At 42.1% G+C, this 22,542-nt stretch overlaps 5 protein-coding genes across 5 annotated transcripts; 3 read left to right on the top strand and 2 right to left on the bottom strand.

Moving 5' to 3' along the window:
- The first annotated feature begins 1,263 nt into the window (after positions 1–1,263).
- Positions 1,264–7,707, top strand: LOC119550919 (acyl-CoA Delta(11) desaturase). The gene is made up of 4 exons (XM_037859935.1): positions 1,264–1,995; positions 5,212–5,342; positions 5,900–6,291; positions 6,824–7,707. Exons 1-4 carry the CDS (start codon positions 1,572–1,574, stop codon positions 7,263–7,265), a joined length of 1,389 nt encoding a protein of 462 aa, XP_037715863.1. The 5' UTR covers positions 1,264–1,571; the 3' UTR covers positions 7,266–7,707.
- Positions 7,708–12,490: 4,783 nt separating this feature from the next.
- On the bottom strand, positions 12,491–13,475 carry LOC119554827 (trafficking protein particle complex subunit 1). The gene is made up of 3 exons (XM_037865904.1): positions 13,260–13,475; positions 13,061–13,203; positions 12,491–12,748 (listed from the first exon to the last, which is right to left on the bottom strand). Exons 1-3 carry the CDS (start codon positions 13,356–13,358, stop codon positions 12,553–12,555), a joined length of 438 nt encoding a protein of 145 aa, XP_037721832.1. The 5' UTR covers positions 13,359–13,475; the 3' UTR covers positions 12,491–12,552.
- Positions 13,476–13,695: 220 nt separating this feature from the next.
- On the bottom strand, positions 13,696–16,029 carry LOC119545806. Its single transcript, XM_037851693.1, has 5 exons — positions 15,690–16,029; positions 15,515–15,632; positions 14,324–15,457; positions 14,137–14,255; positions 13,696–14,080 (listed from the first exon to the last, which is right to left on the bottom strand). The coding sequence occupies exons 1-4, from the start codon at positions 15,906–15,908 to the stop codon at positions 14,191–14,193; spliced, it is 1,536 nt and encodes a 511-aa protein (XP_037707621.1). The 5' UTR covers positions 15,909–16,029; the 3' UTR covers positions 13,696–14,080; positions 14,137–14,190.
- Positions 16,030–16,279: 250 nt separating this feature from the next.
- Positions 16,280–18,261, top strand: LOC119545813 (pyridoxal phosphate homeostasis protein). The gene is made up of 5 exons (XM_037851708.1): positions 16,280–16,507; positions 16,573–16,785; positions 17,343–17,490; positions 17,555–17,796; positions 17,854–18,261. Exons 1-5 carry the CDS (start codon positions 16,415–16,417, stop codon positions 17,920–17,922), a joined length of 765 nt encoding a protein of 254 aa, XP_037707636.1. The 5' UTR covers positions 16,280–16,414; the 3' UTR covers positions 17,923–18,261.
- A 1,683-nt stretch (positions 18,262–19,944) lies between these two features.
- Positions 19,945–22,127, top strand: LOC119545821 (myosin regulatory light chain 2). The gene is made up of 3 exons (XM_037851720.1): positions 19,945–20,097; positions 20,827–21,069; positions 21,247–22,127. The coding sequence occupies exons 1-3, from the start codon at positions 20,095–20,097 to the stop codon at positions 21,667–21,669; spliced, it is 669 nt and encodes a 222-aa protein (XP_037707648.1). The 5' UTR covers positions 19,945–20,094; the 3' UTR covers positions 21,670–22,127.
- The last annotated feature ends 415 nt before the right edge of the window (positions 22,128–22,542 follow it).

Here is a 22,542-nt window from a genome sequence, read left to right as displayed (position 1 = left end):
TTGAAATAGAAATCGCTGGAAGGGAAAGGTCTTATTTGAATATTGTATCCCCCTTGAATCGAGAACCCAGTGGGTATTTGGGTTTTGGGCCCTTGACAACAGAGATCAAGTGTGCGAATCTGTCATCGAGGAAGTTTGACTCTTTCAATTAGCATGCCGAAACATATTTTCTGATTTCAATTATCAAAAGCAATTAGAATCGTCTGTGCTAGGCTTGTAGACAGGTAATATCATTGGATCGTTCGTGAGTAATCGTGAAAAGTGCCGGCAGACTTCTTGTCGGTCTCTGAGTATTTATTTTTTTAAGCGGTCAGAGGGGCATAACTTGGGTGCGAAAGAGACGTCTGGTCGAGCAGATAAGAATCGGGTTTTTGGAGCAGACCCTATGTTACTGTGTAATGTTTTATGGTCGAAATATCTTCATTTTAATATTGGATGATTAAGATATAGGTTTGCAAGCTAAGGATTTATCCATAAAACGCTGATTTCTTGATCTTTTTTTTAAAGTTTGATTGACTGATTTAAACATAAATATGAAGGTCAAACACATTTTCAATTGAAAGATACCAAGTGGTATAAACATGATACTAGTATTTGCGAGATAAATGCTCACGATCTTATAATATAGCTTAGTTAAGGTGGTTCAAAATAGTCATCATCTTACAATTAAGTGATTGCAAATACGAAGTGCCCCTTTTCCCAACAGAAAACTATTGATATTTCAAAGCCAGCTCGCAGGTGAACGTGCATCTTTCCCAATTTGAAACACAAAGTCCCCAAAAACCTTTCTTCAGAGTCTTAAGTTTCCCGTGGAGACAAAGTTTGACCTACTGATGCATGACACCCAAAGACCCACACATTTGGCGTAAATTCGAGGTAGCTCGAAACCTCGGAGCTGCTGACTGCGCTGCTGATTCTTCTCTGCGACGAAGCCGTTCCGATCCGAGGCGGAACACGAAGCTATATCCGAATACGAAACCATATACGAAGCTCGAGCCGAAGCCGATACAGGTGTTTTCGGGCGTATGTGTGTGGTGGCATAATCTTGGCCTTCTTGGCCATTTCGTCTCTCCATTTCTTTTCTTCACCTTTGTGCGTCGGATCGGAAACTCCACTCCGTCAGTCAGTCGGTCAATCAGTCAACTTTGGTACTGCCTTTGCTTTTGGCTTTGGCTCGGTCGCCGCTGAAGCCGAAGTCGCTGCCGAAGCCGCAGCTCTGCCCAGGTGAGCCAGCCGCATAGGTAGGAATTTACACCTTTGGCTACGATCATTTGTCTACGGAACGGCGCCGCGTTGAGTTCGTTAGACGCGGAAAGGAAAGGAAGTCCCCCATAAGTTCGCCAAAGCCCTGAAAACCCCTTAAGACGAAACGCGTCCGCAGAAGTGACTGTGTGTCTTTGGACGAAAGCCAAGCCAAACTCCACCTTTCCACCTACTTGGAAGCCAAGTACTCCGGCAATTTGAGTGTTAAGTTGTGAAGAAAGTTCGGCGAGTGTTTCGGCGCGGCAGTTACGAAACGCGGTTTCCGCCGGCGAACCCAGAAAAAAGTACAAATAACATAAAAGCTTAAAATGGGTCATCTGTCCACCTCGGAGCGAGTGTGCAGCAAGACGCCGGCCATTTCGGGTGACTCCAGTCCCCCTCTTTTGGCCAGGAGATCGAAGTTGCCCAACGGGGATGCCCAGCAGCAGGTGCGCCGGGGCGAGGATTCCTCGCCAGAACTTCCGCCCCGTGGAAAGCTACAGCTGCCCCAGAAGAGGGAGGAACTCCCCCGGGCGGTGATTCCCCAGGAGATCGCCGATCATGTGCCAAAGGACGCCATCAACCTCGAGGAGTACACCCGCACCTTTGTCGGCGATCGCGTCCTCGGCTGGCAGTTCCAGGCCCCCCTGAAGTGGGACAAAGTCATCCAGATCTCACTTCTGCACATCGTGGCCGGTATCTGCCTGCTGACCTATCCGCTGCGAAGCCTCAATTTGTACACCACCATCTGGTGTAAGTATTGGATCGCTACTCCAAGCACCATCTAACCCATCCATATCCATTCCATTCCATACCATCTCATCACATCCCATCCGGCATTGCGTAATGCCCACTCTCTCTTTCTATCGCCTCGAATTTGGAAATGGTGGTCGGGGATAGGTGTAAAAAACAAAGAGTCATCTCTGATCGATGCTGTAAAGGGAAAAAAGTACACTTGAAGAAATCATTGGGGTCATGGAAACACCTGTTGCATTTATGATAACTTTGCAGGTAGCTTCACAAAAAATATATTTAAAACAATTTCAACTGGATACGAAATTCTAATATATGTTTTTGGATATTTATGGTTTTGGTATTTTTTAGGAACCCAGAAGATGTTAAATAGGAAATTACATTTAGAAAAGAAATAAACCAAATCAAGGTTTCATTAGTTCTTGTTATATCAAAATCATATAATACTTTTTTAAAAGTTGATAAATCTCTACCTTGAAGATAAGTAATTGTACCTGATTGAACTTTTTTTGTGATAGTATTACGTTTTTCTCCGAGTGTAGATGTGTTGTTGGTGTCGCTGATGATGTTGTCTTTACGGCATCCACTCCCCCGAAAAAAAAGTATGTTGCCCCACCAATTATTTGCAATTTAGCGCGCCCAGCGCCTTAAGGCCTCGGCGTTTTCTTTCTCTGGGCCATTACAAAATGCGTCCCCTTGTTATTGCCTTTAATTGATTGCCGCTTAACACCTTGCCTCCCTGGCCTTTCCCCAATACCCTACTATTTTGCCCTTCAGCTTCTGCTTTTTGTTATACGACGTGTGTTGAAATCTCTTTCATTGGCTTCACTTTGGGTTTGGTTTGGGTTTGCTTTTGGGCTTTGAGTTTTCAGTTTTAGCTTTCGGCTTTCGGCTGGCATGCAATTTCAGTCTCAGCATAAAAATTGACTGACACAGGTGTATTGCAGAAAACAAAACCAAAACGTGTTGTTTTAGATATGCGGCCAAAAAAAAAAGGTTGCTAGAGGGAAAGAGAAACAAGAATCGCTTGACACAAATTTATTTGGGGCTTTGAAAGATCTACCCCACTGTCGTCGAACCTCGAAATATGGTAAACAAGGTTGAGCTAGAAATATCTGGGATTTCAAGCCAATACATCAGCATTTTAGAGGTCTTAACTCCGAGATTTGTCACAAGAATGCATTACCTATTAGTTATGTAAACGGATTATGGTTTCCAGAGAAGGTCCAGAAATATCTGAGATTATGAAAATACGGTTTTCAAAGTTAGGCTAGACATTTCTAGGCTTTTCTAGTCTGAACTTGACGCTCCTAAACTTTGAAAGATTTAAATAGTTACCAGGGTTAACCAAAAATCTTTGGGACTTCTATATGACTTTACCATTTTAAATGGTTTATGGTTTCCGAGGTTTAGCTAGAAATTTCTAGGATTTTCCGATCCTAACGCTTCACAGCACTTAAAGATGATTTATCTGCTCAGTAAACACAGATCACCATGGTTACCAAGGTTTCGACTTGCATAGTACTTTACCATTTTAGATCTCATTTTACTTGTCCCAAAGTCGAAGATTTCACAAGACAAAAGATGATTTATCTGTTTGTTAAACACTGACTCAATTTATGGGCACTACACATGCGAGTAAAGAAAAAATCAGTTGACATTGAGACAGACTCCGAGGGGGAAATCAGTGGGGGGATCCTCCGTAACCGATTTCGTTTTCATTGGAATTACCAGGGGTACTTGGGCACTTCCCTCTTAATGGCTGTACAGCGAAAAATGCCTTAATACCTGGTAATTTTCAATATTTATTGCGCATTGTGTGGTATGACAGGTAAAAAAAGCAGAGGGACAAGGAGTATCCTTGCATGAAGCGCATCCCTTTTTGGGGCGTCGAGCTCGTAAATATTTTGGCAAATTGCCGGACGAACGTGCAGCGCCTAAAGATTGCTCCCTGGCATGCTGGGAATTATCATCTTTTGCCGGTTTTCGTAGATGGCGAAAATTGTCGTGCTCAGTCCGAGATATTGATTAAATTCAACAGGCTGGAAGTAAAAAATAAAGGGAGAAAAAGCCGCCAAGGGGTCTTACATAAACGCATTAACATTGGGCGTTAATGAAGCTGGCCAAAAAACTAACATTTATATAAAAACCCAAGTCAACGCACCTTCTTCTGACTCAGGGACACTTGTTGTTTTTGCGAGTATCTGGGGATCACAAAGATGATCACCGGAATTGCTAATGCAGCTTAGCAATTCTGCGATCTGCGAGTCAACTCAAAATCTAATTTCAAAACCATCTGAACTTGACACCTTCTATTTTTGCACTGGCCCCAGGTTGCACTGCATTTGAAATGCAAATATCCTAATTAGATATCGTAGTCAAGCGATCCGAAAAGTTTGCATTTTAGAGAATATTAATATTTTAGAAACTCATGCCAGATTTTTAAGATTAAACGGAGATATAACCTTAGATTGTGAAATACATTTTAGGTATTATTATTTATGATACCCCTTACGAGGTATTATTTTTACGGTTCCTAAGGTACACCTTAAAATGTAACCCATTTGTGGTCATACCAATGTTGAATTTGATCATTTCCGCACTCTGCGTTGGCCTTTAATTGTTAATTTCGATTTTTTGGTGAGACGGAACTGGTTTTTGTCGCAACATTGTGAAGGCTAATCTTTTCTCCAATCGATAAAATTCCCATTCAGAGAAATCGTTAATAGTTCATTAGTTGGTTGCCGAAATGTGCGAGTTATGAGCATATTTCTGTAAGATCCCCCCATACCATGGATCGTTAGGTTAGGCGGAAAACCCTCTTCGGATCAAATAGTCATTACTTCTAATTGCATTTATGGCAATTATCCAATTCAATGGGATGGTGACAATGGCATTTTGCATATTCTAATTGAGGAACTAATGGTGGAGATCGTCTGGAAAGGTTTGGCATATGATATTTCTGATGATTGTCAGAATCGTGATCATTCATTCACCGGATTTCTATAAAGTTCCCCCTCATCGGCAACCTTGTGTGATCTCGGTTCTCTTTTATACTCCATTTGTTTGTCGGGTGAATTAGCACCCAGCCTCAAACAGCTCAATTTGCGGAAATGTAATTTCGGGTTTTTCTTTTGGCATCCAATTAACACTGCGTTTGTCCGAAAACTTTATAGCCCACACTTACATCTATCTTTTTATTATTAAATCTTCTAGCATTCTTCGTTGGTGGAGTGGCTGGATTCGGAGTTACCGCCGGAGCCCACAGATTCTGGACCCATCGGAGCTACAAGGCCAATGCCGTATTGCGATCCATTCTGATGGTCTGCTACTGCGTGGCCGGACAGGTGAGTTTTTTGGAAAAAGATTGGGGATCCCTCGACCTTTAACACACGTAATGCCACCTGAAGACTTGTCCGCAATTTGCCAATTCACCACCTTCGGTTTTGTTCGTTTTTTTGGGGCTGTAATGCAATTAACATTAATTGCATCATTAAGTATAACAACTTAATGCCTGTCGCGACTGACAAACTGTAAAATTGACAATTCCAACTACTCGACAAAAGTGCTTTGTGTATCCCGCAGATACATTTGTCTTATTTAATGACTGCAGCGATTAAGCGCAGTCGCAGAAGCTTAGATGCGGAGTGTGGAAGATATATATGTACTATATGAATACATACTGAGCGACCTGGAGGTTAAGAGGAACAATCAAATTTGATGGCGTGCTAAATGAACCCCGCTGACCCGCCAAAGATTGTCACTTTTAGATACAGATACTTTAAAAGATACACACGTTTTTACGATCAGAGAGATATTTGTTTGATATGTTAAAAATGTCTGGGAAATCTCTATTATTATTTATAAGGAAGTTCGTTATCTAATATACAATAACCCCTTTCAGAACACTCTGTATGACTGGGTTCGGGACCATCGAGTTCACCATAAATATTCAGAGACCGATGCGGATCCTCACAATGCCAACAGGGGATTCTTTTTCTCCCACGTGGGATGGCTGATGATGCTGAAACACCCGGATGTTCTGCGTCGTGGTCGCCAGATCGACATGAGCGATATTTTGGCGGACCCCGTAGTGCGGTTCCACCAGAAGTACTTCATCCCCCTGAAGACCTTCTTCTGCTTCATCTTGCCCACCGTGATCCCAGTCTATTTGTGGGGCGAATCCTGGACCCTCTCCTTCGTGCAGCAGTGCCTCTTCCGCTACGTGAGCAGCCTGAACTTCACCTGGTCCGTGAACAGTGCCGCCCATCTCTGGGGATCCCGCCCCTACGATAAGTAAGTTTTAGGGGGAACCTATGTTATGATTATGTCAACAAGATGCTGACATTTACTTATTGAATTTGGAGCATGAATGCAGGTCACTTTCCTACTTTTTCCATCGTTGTATTGCTGCGTTTGTGGATTGTTCTGATACACAGCAAGCGAACAATAAGTCTCACGTGTAAATACCTTTCAGATAAGAATAGAATGAAGAATGTGCGTGTTATATATAAAAGACAAACAAGAACCACGGCCAAACAACATAAACTATTTCATTGTTTTGGTTTTGATGCCAATTTTTAAAGTAAATCCGAAAATATTTGGGTATACTTAGGATTGTGTTCAGTTACAAATATTTTAGTATTTATACTACAGATGAATTTCCCTAACTTCAAGTTCCTATAAGTCGTATTTTATAAGTCGCACTCTCCATAACTCTTACCTTTTTGTTTCGAGACATGAACGTTCAACTGAATGTGACCCCTAAAAGTAGTACTTTTCAGATGAGTTTCCCAAGCTAACCGATCTCTTACCATCTTCTCCCCAGGCGGATCATGCCCAGCGAGAACATCTACGTATCCCTACTGGCCATGGGTGAGGGATGGCACAACTACCACCACGTGTTCCCCTGGGACTACAAAGCAGCTGAGCTGGGCAACTACACCGTGAACTTCACCACCATGGTGCTGGATGCCTTCCACAAGCTGGGATGGGCCTGGAACATGAAGCAGCCCTCGAAGGAGCTGGTGCGTCGCACCCTGGAGAAGTACGGCGACGGCACCCACGCCTCCCTGATGGGCGGACCCGAGGAGTTCAAGGACGGAGTGGTGGCCGGGGCCACCATGGTGGGCCACGTGCACTACGCCGAGGTGCCGGACCCCGATCTGGAGTACGATGCCGAGTCCAGCAGCACGGAGAGCGCCAAGCTGGACGAGAACGAGAACGAGGGCGAGCGGATGAAGAAGTCCAAGTCCAAGGCGGCCAACTAGGGATCTCGGTGGTCGGGATACGGGATACGGGATACTGGCGTCCAGTCATCCCCAGGCATCCAGAGATCGAGATGGGCTCGCGGATCACTGATGATGGGTTAGGATCGTCACTTAATCTTGCGTCTATGCGAGGGCGGGACGTAGTCGATAATCGTTTTTTAAATTAAACCCTATTCTATTTTATCATTATCTATATATCCTCACACCAGATCAACACACCCGCACCGCAATGGTTAACACTCACACAAATCAAAAACACCCACATCCACTCATTTTCGTATCTTCATTTGTGTAGGTTTAGGTATTTAGCAGATAGCACGGTACGACATAAGTTATAAGTCACACACAAAAATTTACTTATAAACGACAACAACAAAATATGCTCTCCGTCCGAGACAAATAAAATTAAAATAAATATTTACAAATAAAAACAAATTAAAAATTTAAAAGAGAAGCGCATTTCAATTGGTCGATGATCGGGGGTCTCTAAAAAGTATGAAGGTGACTAATATCCACGAATATAATGTGAAGAAATCCCATTCACTTTGGTATGATCTGAAGATGTGATCTTGGAAACATTTCCAAACGTCTGGAAAAAAACTCCTTATGCAAATGAGCCACAAGTGCGAAAACTGTTTTTGAATTCATTTACCTGACATGAACACTTAACATCTATAATGTAAGGTGAATATTGCCTTATATTTTGGACTATAGGTTCTAGGAAGTTCTGAAAGTTCTCTGGGAATATCAGTTATGGTAAACAAGATGTGCGAAAACTGTTTCTGATAATACATTCTCAAGTTGACCACAACCTAGCCTCTATCAACAATTGACGTCAATGTTTAAGTTGTGAAATCTGGAAACAAACCCATTATGTGAGTTCAGCCTTATGAGTCATGAGTCATGAAAAAAACTACAGCCACATGTTAAAATCGTTTACAAATAATTTTAAAGCCAAAATAGATCTCTAGAGACTTAAATGCAATCCAATGAGGTATAAATACCTAGTTGGAATTAGAATTTCTTTTCGTGTATACTTTAAAGTGGTTCTAGTTTTTCGAGTCAATTAAGTTGGACTTACAGATCTTACGACTTGCGAAACTTAGAGTGTTTGTAAGGCACTATTTGTTTATCTGTTTTTCTAGAAGTACAACTTGTCACAATAGAAAATTGACAATATCGCACAAAAGCATCTCAAGATTATAAAAGATAAATGTGCTAAAATAAATATGTACCTATATCAAAGGTTACAAAAAGCGGTGATAACCAGTGCAGCAAAGAGACCACTTCAAATGTATCTTTACAATTATAACAGGTGAAAATATCGCCCACTTTGAATCTCATTTTTAAATTATTCAGCTTAGATGCAAGTTAAGCTAGCAAACCCACGATGAGATTTCCCCTTTATCCACCCACTGAAACGAAACTATTTACCGCTCAAACTTAATGACAATTTGAGGCTGTGACGAAATGAAGATGCGAATGGAAATGAAAATGGGAAATGGAAACGCCTTTTGTCATTGTACAGACCACCATCTAAAATACTCTTATGTGGGCTGGGGAGGAGGCTGGTTTTAGACGGGGTTAGTCGCTGTTTTTAGGCGCCAACTGGTTTCTCTTGACTTTGGACTACGTGACAAAAGAAGCATCTCATTGGGAGATCTAGAGATCGTTATATGGTTTGGTGGCAGGAACTGACGCAAGGAACCGCGACTAGACTGTAATAGTTCCTTAATCGATTAGCTTCCTCAGCTGCCCCTCAGTTCCTCCACTTGGATAGGCCTACGTGCAGTTGGCACGTACACCGAATACCGAACTCAAACTCAATCTCAAGAACGAGAACCTTGAAAAGGTTCAAGCCAGCAGACATTCAAGGGGAATTCCTGGAGCATCGCCCTTTTTAGCATGGGTCTCCTGTCTCAAGTGGATGGGAGTTCCCGATCGTCAGAAAACTTCATTACTCCTGCCCCACTTTGTTTTTATGACTTGTATACTTACAGAGGGAAATATGACTACTTTATGAATATTTATAGGCAATTATCTGTTTTATGATATGTATAGTATATAAGTATATGTTTTATAAGAACAAATTTTGTTAAAATACCTATTGAACTTGGAATTCAACCTGTTCATACAATATTTCTCTAAATAATCTCCTGATATAACACAGTTTTTGTTTCTGTGTACCCAGCATGTGCGTCAATTGTTGGGAAGGTCAAGTGCTTTGCCAATATCAACAATCCAAGCAATATCCAAAAAATGCCACGCCAAGACTCTATCGTGTCGTCGTCATCTCATTAGCGTTTTCTGTGTGGCTGGGCTGTCATCGTCACCTAATTGGTGACGAGCCAGTGGTCACCAAACGAGCCCTCAATTTAGCCCATTTTTGTGGGCCTAGTTAATTGAAGGTTGTGTCAGAGGGGCTGGATCGGAATTGCATCAAGCCATTGGTGACCACCCAATGGAAAAGATGAACGAATGGGTGAGCGAATCTCACCTAGGCCTCATAAATGAATTTATTTCTTTCAGGAAGTCACTATTTTTTACTAAATTGTCACTGCTTTAATATAATTTTAGATCCCTTTAAAGCAACTAATTAACAAAAAAAACTCTACAAGACTATATTTCGGATTATACTTAGATAGTTGGTTGTGATTGGACGGATACGCCGAACGAACTTTGTCCAACATAACCCGATGGACAATAAAGAATTACGCTCAGATCGTTTCAGATTAACATGTACCTACAGAATCATTAAAAAACATTCGATTTAAAGAAATAATAAGAATTAGAAATAATCCACGTGGTAACTTACCTAAAATTCTTCTTTATAACGCTCCTCCTAAAGCCTAACATGTGCTTCCTTACTTTCATTTAAGATTCAAATTCTCACAGCCTTTTAGTTGGTTAGCATTCGACTTATATGATTAATATTTCTGGTTTTCTATTTTTAACTGCATTAATTAGTAGTTTTCTGGTTTCGAGAGGGGGATAATCAAAAGAATATCGTACCATCTTGACCGTTGAGTCCCTTTCGGGTAAACCAAAATGGCCCTTCCCCCCCAACTTTGCTTTGTCAAAAGATTTATGCGAAATATTTGAGATTTCCCCATTTCGGCTCGGCAAAGCATCCAAATTTGGTAGGCAAATGATAGGCCTATGAATTTGCATAACATTTCAGTGCGGGCTGGATTATGGCTCTTTCGGCAGATCAGGTCCGCCTCCGGTCGAAAAAAGGGCCTTGATCGCCGCACGAGGGTTGTGTGGGTGCTCCTCCTCCGGCGGTGTCTTCTGTGGATAGGTCCGAAGATCGGACTGTCTTTCTCCGGGGAAATAAATAAAATAAATACCCGCCACAATTGCTCGTAAAGCGTTTAATTACACGCGGGAAAAAGGTTGCAGCGGTCGTAAAGCAATCAAGATAGCGGTCGTTTAATGACGTGACCGGGCGACAATTTCCAATTCCTAAGCGCCGGCCAGCGAACCGTTAATAACCTTGTGATCCGGACTCCGGAGTTTCGAAGTGACGAAAACCCCAAGACCCGCGACGAGTGGCCCAAAATTTGCGTAACTTTTGCGAATGGAAACAGAAAGCTCCGTCGCCGGCACTCCGATTTCCCTTCCCATGATCCAAGATTCACTATCCACTATCCACGATCCACGGCTAATTGGAAGCCGATGCGATGACATCGAAGACCTGTACCCATACACCCCTGATCATCGGCGATGTGCAGCCTCTCTTTCGGAACTGGTATCCACAAGACAGCCATCTATGATATGAGTTTGAGTGTCTGTCTATGCAATTGCCGATTTTGAAAGGGCACCTTTATTTTAATGTATTTTGTAACCTGTGTGCGTGCTTTCGGGCTTTCAAGTTTTCGGTTTTTCTCGGTGGTCCATGGTCTCCATTCCCGATCTCTGTCCATCATTAGCTCTTGATGTTTAGCTCGGCATTTGATTTATTTGCGTTTTTCGGCCCATTGGGCGTTTGGCTTTGAAATTGATTTCTTCGATTGCGGAGAAAAGAAACCGCTTTGTGGTTCCATTTTTATTGTCCCGCCAGCGGCTTTTGCAATGTGCTGGAACCCGTTTTAAAAATTCGTCAAAGACAATGCGAGCAGCCACAAAAAAAGAGCGCTAAAACATACAAAACATATTTAGTTCAAACGTCTTGTGACTCGCACAAAATGTTTTGAATAAGTGAGACATCGGGCATAGAGGGAAGAGTATATCTACAGCCATATTTGTATATTTGCCCGTTCATGGTGCCGTTGTAGATCCGACGAGCGGAGCCAAAGCGACTGGTTTTGGGGCTTCACGTGCTCGTACTTCTGCCGCGATTATGGATGCATTCTGCAAATCATTTTCATTTTCCGCGGCAACAGCGGGCCGTTGCGAAAACCCTTCAGCTGTCCGTCAAAAATACAGTTACACGGGCAAAAATCTCTGATCTCTGTAGCAGATAGATTATAACACGAATCTTGCAAAAAACATTCGCACTTATATGTCTATCTGCGGATAAACGTGCAAAACAGGCCATAAAATCATGATAAAAACAAATTTTAAGTGCCTTATAAATTGGGAAAAGATATACATATTTGATCTTATCCAATGTTTATCATGTGGGGTTTTTGGGTTTAGCTATGTGGTCTTCGAAAGGGATTTTATAACAAAGCGTTCAGTAGTCAGTATACGAATAATCTATCATATGTATAGAGATTGAAGCTTTGATTGGCTTTAAAGTCTCTTGAAAATAGGGTTGTTCACAGGGTATCTTGGTTCTTGGATTCTGGAACCAATTTCTAGAAAAATCAACAGGTTGGATCTGGATTTTCGATTGTAATTTGGTGTCCAGGGGTTTTAAAAACTATTTTATTAATAATCTTATGCTTTTTCACGGTGTACTCCCTCCTAGCCTGCACCACCCGCTCGGACATTCAGTCAGTCAGTTTATCAGTTCGTGGGACTGGCTAAAACCTCCGAGTTGCCGCAACCACTTTGACATTTGTCCCCCTTTGTCAGCAGTGGTCACTGGGCAGTGGACACCGGACAGGGGACAACAGCAAAAGACAGGGCTTGCGCAATTTTGGGGCCAGTTTTTCTCGCTGGCCCCGCAGACATTTTTTAACTGCATGCCATTTCCGGAGCCCGGGTCTCGGCGGCTGCATTTCGGAGCACTTGCCAGCGCAATTTGCAATTCAGAGCTAATGACATAGACCTTAGAGTTTCAGAGGTGGAATTTGCATATCTTGGTAATGGGAATTCGAGCTTAAAGCTATTTATTTGCTTAGATATTGCGGATGCCAAAGATGGGTGACTGCTTGACGAACTCATCGAGCTTGGACTGGAACAGCTCGGAGGTGACCACTGTGCCTGGGGTCCACAGTGGATCCCGCACCACGAACTCCACCCACACCTTGGCGTACAGTTGCTGTAGGAGCTCCTTCACATTGATGGCTGTGGTATCCGTGTTGAGAACGAATCTGGGAATAGTTTGTTCGGGGAGAAGAATTGTCAGACTGTTTATAAGGGAAGCATTTAGCGAACTAAGGCGATGAATAGATTTAATGGTTCCGAGGAACAGCAATAAATAAACCATATAAACCATAAAATACAGTGCAAGTTATGAGGATGCGTTTCTGGTTTGTTCTTGGATCTTACAGTTGTCATTGTAAGAGGGTATGTTCATGATGGTTCGTTAAATTCATTTTTATAGGACTACATATGAAGCCTTATCATTCTTAAAGCCTTAACTTCCACATGAAATAAATATATATTGTAAAAGTAAAACTTACTTTAGACCAGAGGGAGTTTCCAGATAATGGAGGGCGTAGCGGTTGGTCTTATAGTAAAGGAATCCTTCCCTCGGATCATGTGGCGATATCTTGCTCACAAAGGACTTTATGGAGAAGAGCATTCCATAGGTGAGTTTGGCTTCCTAAGAATAAACATATTTAGTGGACTTTCAATGATATTCCTCAATTTATAGCTTACTTCCTCGCGGGTGATTCCCGATTTCTTGGTGCGATTCCATTCTGCGTAGTGGAGCAGTGTTCCGAACTTGTCGAATATGTACAGATTGAAGATGGTCATCTTGATAAGGCTAATCGGAATGGCATTAGCCCTAAAAACAAGGGGTTTTTCACAAATTTATGGAATGCAATTTACTATAGTTTTCGAACCAATGCAAAACAATAACATTCGGACGGACCTGCCAACTTATTTCATTTTAGTACTAGAAAATACTATAAACAGCTGATTGAAGGCGTTAGGTGATTTTGTGCCCAAGTGCTGCCCATCAAACGTTACTTTCATTAATTTTGAATTTGGAATGGATTTAAAAAGTATATCTTTAAATATGAAAATATATTTTTAATAAAATACTCTATGAAATTAAAGATTTTGTATTACAAAACGGGTTACAAAACAATTTTATTAAATGCCTTTGCCAGGTTTATTTGGTTTGTGATAAACAGAAATTTTGATAAATGTGTGCTCAGTTATTTTACTTTTTCTTATGCTCGCAAAACTTCTCTTTGGATTTAGCGGAAACATTCCCCTTTTTCTTTATCTTTTCTTCCTGCTCGGGAATCTCTATAACAAAGGGGTACTCCTTGGGATCGTTTACTTGTTCACGGCTGGATCCTTGATTCTTATTCTGGGTAGTATCGGGTTTTGTATCCTTGACCGTAGCCTTTTTGGAAGATGTTTTGATTTCCTTCTCTGTCGAACTATTACTTTCATCGGATTCAACCGTCTTTGGATACTCGTCAAACTGGATAGTCTTTCGTGATTCAGTGCTGGTTCGGGAGGGACTTTTGGAACGAACATTTGTGGAGTATATCTTCAACTAGGAAATACGATATCTTACCTATCTTCTCCACTTTGAAAGGTAGACTTTTTCCTTATACTTTGCCTGTCCATTTTAAAGTATCGGATTAAGCATGCGATGGGGTCTGTAACGATGACTGGCATCCTTGTTGGGATTACCTATTAAAAAAGAATTTATAAGAAGGTATATATATATAAAACTGATCAATTTCACCCAGTTTACTCACTAGATTTCATGTTCCTTTGGATTTCCCTTTTGTCGAATTGGCGATGATTTCCTATGAAGTTCTCCTGTTTGGTGAGTAAAGCGCCCTCAGAGGTGGGATTACTCAGACTTTGGCGGAATCCACCCGCTCCACTCGCCTGCAGTCGACGAGCCTGGAACTCTCGATTCTCCACCTTCAATCGCTCGTAGTGATCGTCCGGAAATTGCCGTCTAGTTACCCCAGAATTTCCATTGTGGCTCCTTCGCTGTTTTGAAGGCTCCTCGGGTCGACGACCTTGAGGGGGATATGATTTCTCCACAAGACGACGGGACTTGGATTCGCCACCACCCCCTCCATCTCTATGATTATTAGAGGTTCGACGGGGCTCACCACCTCCCTGGGGATGAGAGCTCCTCCTGGATTCCTTCATTTCAGTGGGTAATCTTTGCGATTCCCTTCGGGATTCTCTTCGGGATTCTTTCGTTTCATTGCTAGTTCTTCTCGATTCATTGGAATTACTTGTAATATTTTGAACTCTTCGTGAATCCTTCATATCACCACTAGTTATATTAGGTAGCCATCTGGATTCATGGGTGTTGCTGGTTACTTTCGGTATCCTTCGGGCTTCAATGATTTCTCCACTGGTTATGTTGTGCAACTTCCTGGCTTCGTTGGATATTCTTCTGTATTCCCCACTTGTGATATTCGGGAGTCGCTTCAGCTGCTCACTGGTCACATTGGATAGTCTCCTGGCTTCTACTACTCCACTGGTGATGGTCGGGATTCGCATGACATTTGATATCCGTTTGGACTCACCTCCTCCACCTCCTGCTCCTCCTCCACCGCCACCATGGTGAGATTTTTTGGAGGTGTGGGGATGTTCCCTTTCCGTTTCCGGGTTAACAGATCGCCAGTAGGGACGTTCTTGGCGGTGTTTTCCCGCTTCCTGTGATTCCCGATGAGATGAGTGACCTCGAGATCCCCTGGATGCCCTCCTGTTTTCCTCTTCCTGCCTTTTTCTAGGGTCCGTTTGCAAGCTGGTGGTTCTCAGATTTTTTGTTTGCAAAACAGGCAGTAGCATTGGCATGTTAAGGTTATTCGGGGTCACCATGCCACTAGTATATTGCTTAACTTTTGGACTGATTAAGTACTCCCCTAGTAAGATATAATCGATAATTAGAGGGCTATTCTTTCATATATGGCCATAATTACCTGGTGAATCCTCCGTGTCAGATGTGAAAGGTGGTAAATTGGCAGAGGTGCGAACATTGCGGAACATCTTCATACCCCTGTGACCAAATTGGCTGATTTCCGGGAAGAATGTCTCCCACTGCGGGCTCAAAAGTTAGGGAGGATGATAATTAAACAATTTGAGTCCCTGTCTTACCATATAGAATATCCCGTAGGCCAGGAAAATGGCCAACAGCAGGACGGCCGTGAACTTCGTGAACTGCATCAGGATGAAGAGAACCACGCCTGCGATCACCTCCGTATGGGCCACTCCGAGGAACTCGAGGCAGTGTCGTATCTCGCAGATCCTCATCGTGACTAGGTAATTCACCACGGAGTTAAAGGAGTCCCAGGCGCATCTGATTGCGTCCGCCATGGTTCGAGTAGGTGGGTTTGTGTGGGTCCCAGTGAAGGCATTTCTCCCTGGCACAGGGTTTCCAAAAAAGGCTACAAATGCGGCGACACTTTACTGCGAAAGCAAAGGCAATTGGATTTTAAGTTTAAGAAACTAAAGGTGCACTTGTACGAAACCTCCAACTAATGAATAGTTTATATTGGTGGAGACTCTTATAAAAAAATTTTTTCATAGAATTTTATTATTGTTTTTCGGTAGTTTTGTTGCTTTTTTATAAAGTACACTTATTCCATAATATAATAGCTGAGTATTTAAATTTTCCCGCCAAAAATTGGTAATTTTCAAAATAGTAAGGTTTTGTGCGGTCACACTGCCAAACAGCTGATTTCTTCGTCTTCGCCGACTTTGTTTTTGTTTGTACACCAGTGGATTTCTTATCAGCGAGTTTTATCTACTCTTATTACTATAAATACCAGTTATCCGGCTTATATATAGAGCGAATTATCCATTATACATTTTATAATTAAATGCTGAGGCGCACAATGGCGGAATTCGACGTGAAAGCCGGTTTGCAGCACGTGTTGAAGCGGATTGACGAGGTGCTCCTGCAGCGTCCCAAGGTGAAAATAACTTAAATAACTAGGATCGACGATTACTTATATGAAAATCCTTATCTTCCCCACAGGAAGTGCAAGCTGCAAGACCTCTTCTCGTGGCAGTCAGCAAAACAAAGCCAGCGGAGGCCGTAATCGAGGCCTATGAAGCCGGGCAAAGGGACTTCGGCGAGAACTATGTGCAGGAGCTGGAGGAGAAGAGCCGCCACCCGGACATCCTGGCCAAGTGTCCCGACATCAGGTGGCACTTCATTGGCCACATGCAGAGCAACAAGATCAACAAGGTCTGTTCCACTTGGATTGCCGGTCCTTAGCTCTATTTAACAAGGCAGTTTTTGGGTCTTTAAAGAAGATCCATTGGTTTCTATGAAAACCTTTGTATAATAGTCGTTTGAGTACAGTCTGTAGGGTTTGTTATTAATTTAACTTTTAAATTTTCTCTAAGAATTTGCAAATGTATAGCAACAAGATCAACTAAGTCAAACCATATTTCATTGTCGATTGTAAACTACTTTTCAAGGTTCCTTTTCTCCGAAGACTGTAAAAATCAGATGGGTTAGACAATCACCTTTAAAATCACAGTTTGATTGACTGTCCCTACAAATCTTAAACAAATTTAGAACCTATACTAAAAATGTGTACTATAAGTGAAGGCAACAAGATTTTAACAGAACAGATTCTAGTTAAAAACTCTTTTTTCTAGCAGATACAGAGGTATCACACAAATCCGTAAAGAATGTAGGTCGTTTATAATACAAATTGAAAACTTTTGAAATTCTTTAAATCTTTAAATTTGTTTGTTGATTTAGTAAAAACTAGTTTTTCTTATCTCCCCTTTTAGGTTCTTTCCGTGCCAAACCTCCGTATGATCCAAACCGTGGACAGTGAGAAGTTGGCCACCAAACTGGACGCAGCCTGGTCCAGACTGCAGCCAGCTCCTGAGCAACCGCTGCAGGTGCTCATCCAGATCAACACCAGTGGCGAAGAGGGTGAGTCTGATGCTCCTGACCAAACCAACTGTATACTTACTACCCTAGTTCTATCTTCCCCTAGTCAAGAGCGGAATCGAAGCCAAGGATGCCCCTGCACTTTACCAGTTCATCAGGAGCAACCTGAAGCACCTCAACCTGATGGGCATAATGACCATTGGTGCTTTTGGCTTTGACTACAGCAACGGACCCAATCCGGATTTCGTGTCCCTGATGCAGGTACACCGGTCCATCTGTGAGGCGAACTCCTTCCCCCCCGATTCGGTGCTCGTCTCCATGGGAATGTCCAACGACTTCGACAAGGCGGTAAGTTGGAACCCGACTGGTCAAGATCCGCCTCTATAATCCGAACTACTCCCTCAGATCGAAATGGGCAGCACAGTGGTACGCGTTGGCTCTTCTATTTTCGGCCACAGGGCGGCCAAGGCGTGAGGAGAGGAGTGGAGATGACTGAGGAATGCGCTGCGGGCACTGAATACAGTTGATTCCCAATGACGTCCGACCTCCCGAATGAGCAGCCTCCAAGTTCGCCTATGTATCAGGTGGAACTCTGTGTATACCTATAGTAAATCGTTAAAGATGATTTGGCGTTTAAATTTAGAAAGACCTGAGATAAACAAATGTTACGTGTGGGCTGTTATATTTCCCTCTATTTGATTGTTAACCTCTCCATAAACAATGCTTCCAGAGTGTCAAAACCATAAATATTCCTAGATACTTTCTGCACCTTGCAAATTTGAATACATTTGACGCTGTTTTCATTAATTTTAACATTCCTATGACTGTTTCTTGCTCTTTTTTTGCACTTTGTTCTATTTATATTTTCGCGCACATTCAATGCTACATTGCGTATTAGATTGTGGGCAGTTTTTCCTTCTATACTTTCTTGTTTTGTTTGGCCCGAGGCCAAAATGACGCCTGGTTACGTGCCAAAATTGCAGCACCAAGAGAGTTTTCGCAGAAAATCACTTTCAATGGAGCACGAAGAAGACTGCAGCCGCAATCGATTTTCATTATGTCTGATCGATGAATTATGAAGGCTTTCTCGCACGGATCCCATCATTAATTGAGATATTTTCCGTTTGATATTCATGCGTTAAGCCTTCATTAATTATAATATTAGCAAAGCGGGGGACAATTTAAAATTTCGGGTGGCAAAAATGACGTCAGATTTATGTTGTTTCATGAAATGTTTTGCTTATTATAATAAAAATATTATTGGGAATGCTAGAAACCTTCAAGGAATAGCGTTTTCATAAAGTAACTATATAATTATGCCGGACTTCTAAACTTTTAAAGCTTTTGTGTCAAAGAATTTCTATAAAAATGTATGTGCTCTACAATAATAATAGTTCGTTATAGTTAAATATAGTTTGTAATTGCTTGTTACAATTGACAACTATAATGTGGAAATAGTCTGTCTTTTAAAAGTTAAAAATATATTTTTTTATATTTGCATAATATTTTGAAATAGTTTTTTTTGTTGGTAATTTTAAATTTTTCCATCTGAATATCTCAAATTAATAAATATTAAAATAAATAAACATTAAATATATGTAGTAACAAGGTTAATGTATCCATGACGTGTTAATACAAAGTTTAGCTGACATAATAAAAATGGAATATGGAAAACCTAAAGTCTTCCCATCGTTATGCAATGTCCATGGATGACTAGCATATAGATAAAGTCAGATGTTTATTCCACATTTGTTGCCGAAATAACTCTGGTCCAATATCGGGTTCGTTGGATATTTATGCGACACGAAATCCGCCCGATCTCAGCGTACATACCATAACAGATCTATAGATTTGGAATTCTCGACGCTCTGTTCATATTGCACAATGTACGGGGCATTTTGAAAAACAGAAAAAGAAATGTGGGCAAGGCAAAACATCGAGTATATAGGCGTGAATAGACATTTAGACATATGCTATATGTTGGCTATACGTATGTATGCCGCCCGATGCCAAGGGAAATGTAGGTGATTTCAGCGCAAGAGGACACCTTTGGGAGGGTGGCCTCTAGAAAAGAGATGGGCCGACCCGAGCAGAGCAAAATAAAAGAAAACAAAACAAAATCTGAAGATGGGGAAATGTATCCACAACAGAGAGCCAGCCAAAATACGAACCAATACGAATCCGAATCGAAAGCACCGAAATAAATTCCGAACATATGTATAGGCTTCTGGTGCCCAAAAGCCAAAGCCGAAGCATTTTCTCCGCCTTTTAAAATTAGATTTTTGATTAGAGCAGCGCCCGATGAGTAAACAACTCGGATACCAGTATACCATAGGCCATGCCATAGCTATAGCTATATCTATATGGATATAGCCGCCAACACCCCGCCGATCGCCTGGGCGGACCTCGCCTTGCAGATACTAAAAAAGGCAGCACGAATATTGCAGATACAGATACAGCGAATGTCGAATGCCACCCGAAGATGCCCAAAGTTTGCCGAACCCCCAACGAACGGCCCCAATGGTTGGAAGAAGCAGAGCTCCTCCGAGCTCTTAAAACATCATTGTCTTCGCGATAAAATCAGCCAGAGATTCAGTGTGCTCTGACGGCTCGACTCGATTAGACAACACATCAAAGTTTAGCACCATGGTAAGGATACGTCCCGGAATATATCACCCGAACTGAACTATACTGAACTATACCGAACTGGATCCCAGTGCCTGGATATATGCAGCAAGGATAATGCCAATCAGTGCATCAGTGAATCATTTGCATTTGAGAAATACTAAGAAGATACGAAATATGAAGTGAACTCGAACTACAATGGTGACCCCAACTCACCTTTTCGAATAGTGAGAATAGTGCAGACGATTCTATAAATGGATCGATCGGAATCCAAGTGTTATGCGTCAGTAACGTAATCCGATATCCTCGTCGGGGAGCGAGCAAGACGGCAAGTGGCGCACGGCGGAAAGCTTACGTAATATGCGTCCGGTTATTTATAGTCAAGTGGAAAACTTTTCGCCCCAGATACATAATTCAGGCCTCAAAGATTCCTCTAAATGGAAAACTTCCTAATGGATAACTTTTAACTTAAGTAATTCTGATGGTAGATCCTTCAAACTGGATAAGTTTCCTGCTCACTTCCTAAGAGCTTCCTCGAATTGAAAATATTTCTATTGGATAACTTTCAAATGAAGTAGTTCTAATGTTAGGTTTTTCAATCACTATAAATGAATAGATCCTTCAGATCTAGAACTTTTAAGTTGTGAATCTCAGTGGAAGATCTCTAAATGCTGACCATAGGACCGACCTGTTTACGTGTATCCTTACCCTGCCGAGCCCCTTACTAATGAAACCCCTTCTTTATTCCCGCAGGCCGATGAGAAGAAGAAGGTTAAGAAGAAGAAGACCAAGGAAGAGGGTGGTACTTCCGAAACCGCTTCTGAGGCCGCATCCGAGGCAGCAACCCCGGCACCAGCTGCCACTCCTGCCCCGGCCGCATCTGCCACTGGTTCGAAGAGAGCGTCGGGCGGATCCCGCGGCTCCAAGAAGTCGAAGCGCGCTGGCTCTTCGGTCTTCTCTGTGTTCTCCCAGAAGCAGATCGCCGAGTTCAAGGAGGTGAGTTTCGGCACACCCAACTTCATATCACTCCAAGCCCATCCGATCATCCCACCATCCCATACCATACCATCTATATACCATCCATACTTGTCAAAATACCAAGTCACCAACCCGCTCTTTCTTTCTCTCTATCTCTCTGTTTCTGTTCGGAATTGGATCGATTGGATCGATTAGGCCTTCCAACTAATGGATGCCGACAAGGACGGTATTATTGGCAAGAACGATCTGCGCGCTGCCTTCGACTCCGTCGGCAAGATCGCCAACGACAAGGAGTTGGACGCCATGCTGGGCGAGGCCTCGGGTCCGATCAACTTCACCCAGTTGCTGACCCTGTTCGCCAACCGCATGGCCACCTCCGGTGCCAACGATGAAGACGATGTTGTTATTGCTGCCTTCAAAACATTCGATAACGATGGTCTCATCGACGGTGACAAATTCCGCGAAATGCTCATGAACTTCGGTGACAAGTTCACCATGAAGGAGGTCGATGATGCCTACGATCAGATGGTGATCGACGACAAGAACCAGATCGATACCGCCTCCCTGATCGAGATGCTCACCGGCAAGGGTGAAGAGGAGGAGGAGGAGGCCGCCTAAGGCAACCACCGATCACATCCTAACTTCTAACTCAGCATCCATACAGCCAGAATCAGAACGTTAAAAATCAATCAGTCAAATCAGTAATAATAAACGTAATTAAAAGAAACGCTCGTTTACATATGTAGATTCTCAGTATCTTGTAATCTCTTTTTTGTTAACCATCACCAAGAACCAAGTACCAAAAACAACACCACCAACAAAGATCAACAACACCCGATCAGAACTGAAAATGAACTTCTTCAGCAACACTTTGGTAGCGATCAGAACCATTTACCATGTATCTGTCCATCATAGTTAGGGATACTTACGATCACGTTCACTGTCACGGCAAGAACTGACGCGTTAGTTTTCTAGTTGATTTACTGTTAAATTTTACACGTAAAATTTATAAAACAAATGCTATCTATTTTATTTAAAACACCTATAAAATCAACAAAAAAACTTAAAAACAACAACCAAGCCGTGTCTATTTTTATACCGCTGAAGAACCTCAGAGAGAGATGAAAAACAGATCGAGATCGAGATCGGAAAGAGGATGTGATGATATAGGGAGGACGATGAAAAGATGATGTTGATGGGTAGTCAGGCTGGATTCGTTAGCTCTGGACCCACGAGTTGAATTTGAATTTGAATACGATTATGAATATGAACCGTTATGAATATGAATATGAATTTGAATATGAATTTTTAGCCAGTTTTGTGAGTTTAATGTTTTTGATGTTCGTTAAATCTCGCAGGACCAGGAGAGAGAGAGGCAAACCTATAGCAAACTATTGTTAGGGACATTTAACTGAGAGCCAATTATTTATCCTTCTATCAACACAATATTTATCGTTATGCATATCTATCTATATCGTTCGTTACGCAGTT

The sequence above is a fragment of the Drosophila subpulchrella genome, chromosome 3R (assembly GCF_014743375.2).
Source record: "Drosophila subpulchrella strain 33 F10 #4 breed RU33 chromosome 3R, RU_Dsub_v1.1 Primary Assembly, whole genome shotgun sequence".
NCBI classification, from domain to species: Eukaryota; Metazoa; Arthropoda; class Insecta; order Diptera; family Drosophilidae; genus Drosophila; species Drosophila subpulchrella.
The sequence above is the reverse complement of the archived record's forward strand: the minus strand, read 5'-3'. Positions and strand labels throughout refer to the sequence as shown.

Coding starts and splice junctions, on each gene's coding strand:
- LOC119545821 (XM_037851720.1), top strand. Junction 21,070..21,246: donor AGATCGCCGAGTTCAAGGAG/GTGAGTTTCGGC, acceptor TGGATCGATTAG/GCCTTCCAACTAATGGATGC.
- LOC119550919 (XM_037859935.1), top strand. CDS start 1,572: ATGGGTCATCTGTCCACCTCGGAGCGAGTGTGCAGCAAGACGCCGGCC. Junction 5,343..5,899: donor GCTACTGCGTGGCCGGACAG/GTGAGTTTTTTG, acceptor AACCCCTTTCAG/AACACTCTGTATGACTGGGT. Junction 6,292..6,823: donor GGATCCCGCCCCTACGATAA/GTAAGTTTTAGG, acceptor TCTTCTCCCCAG/GCGGATCATGCCCAGCGAGA.
- LOC119545806 (XM_037851693.1), bottom strand. CDS start 15,908: ATGGCGGACGCAATCAGATGCGCCTGGGACTCCTTTAACTCCGTGGTG. Junction 15,458..15,514: donor TGACACGGAGGATTCACCAG/GTAATTATGGCC, acceptor ATATCTTACTAG/GGGAGTACTTAATCAGTCCA. Junction 14,256..14,323: donor CCAAAGGAACATGAAATCTA/GTGAGTAAACTG, acceptor CTTTTTTAATAG/GTAATCCCAACAAGGATGCC.
- LOC119554827 (XM_037865904.1), bottom strand. CDS start 13,358: ATGACCATCTTCAATCTGTACATATTCGACAAGTTCGGAACACTGCTC. Junction 13,204..13,259: donor CGGGAATCACCCGCGAGGAA/GTAAGCTATAAA, acceptor GTTTATTCTTAG/GAAGCCAAACTCACCTATGG. Junction 12,749..13,060: donor GAAACTCCCTCTGGTCTAAA/GTAAGTTTTACT, acceptor AACTATTCCCAG/ATTCGTTCTCAACACGGATA.
- LOC119545813 (XM_037851708.1), top strand. CDS start 16,415: ATGCTGAGGCGCACAATGGCGGAATTCGACGTGAAAGCCGGTTTGCAG. Junction 16,508..16,572: donor TGCTCCTGCAGCGTCCCAAG/GTGAAAATAACT, acceptor TCTTCCCCACAG/GAAGTGCAAGCTGCAAGACC. Junction 17,797..17,853: donor CCAACGACTTCGACAAGGCG/GTAAGTTGGAAC, acceptor CTACTCCCTCAG/ATCGAAATGGGCAGCACAGT.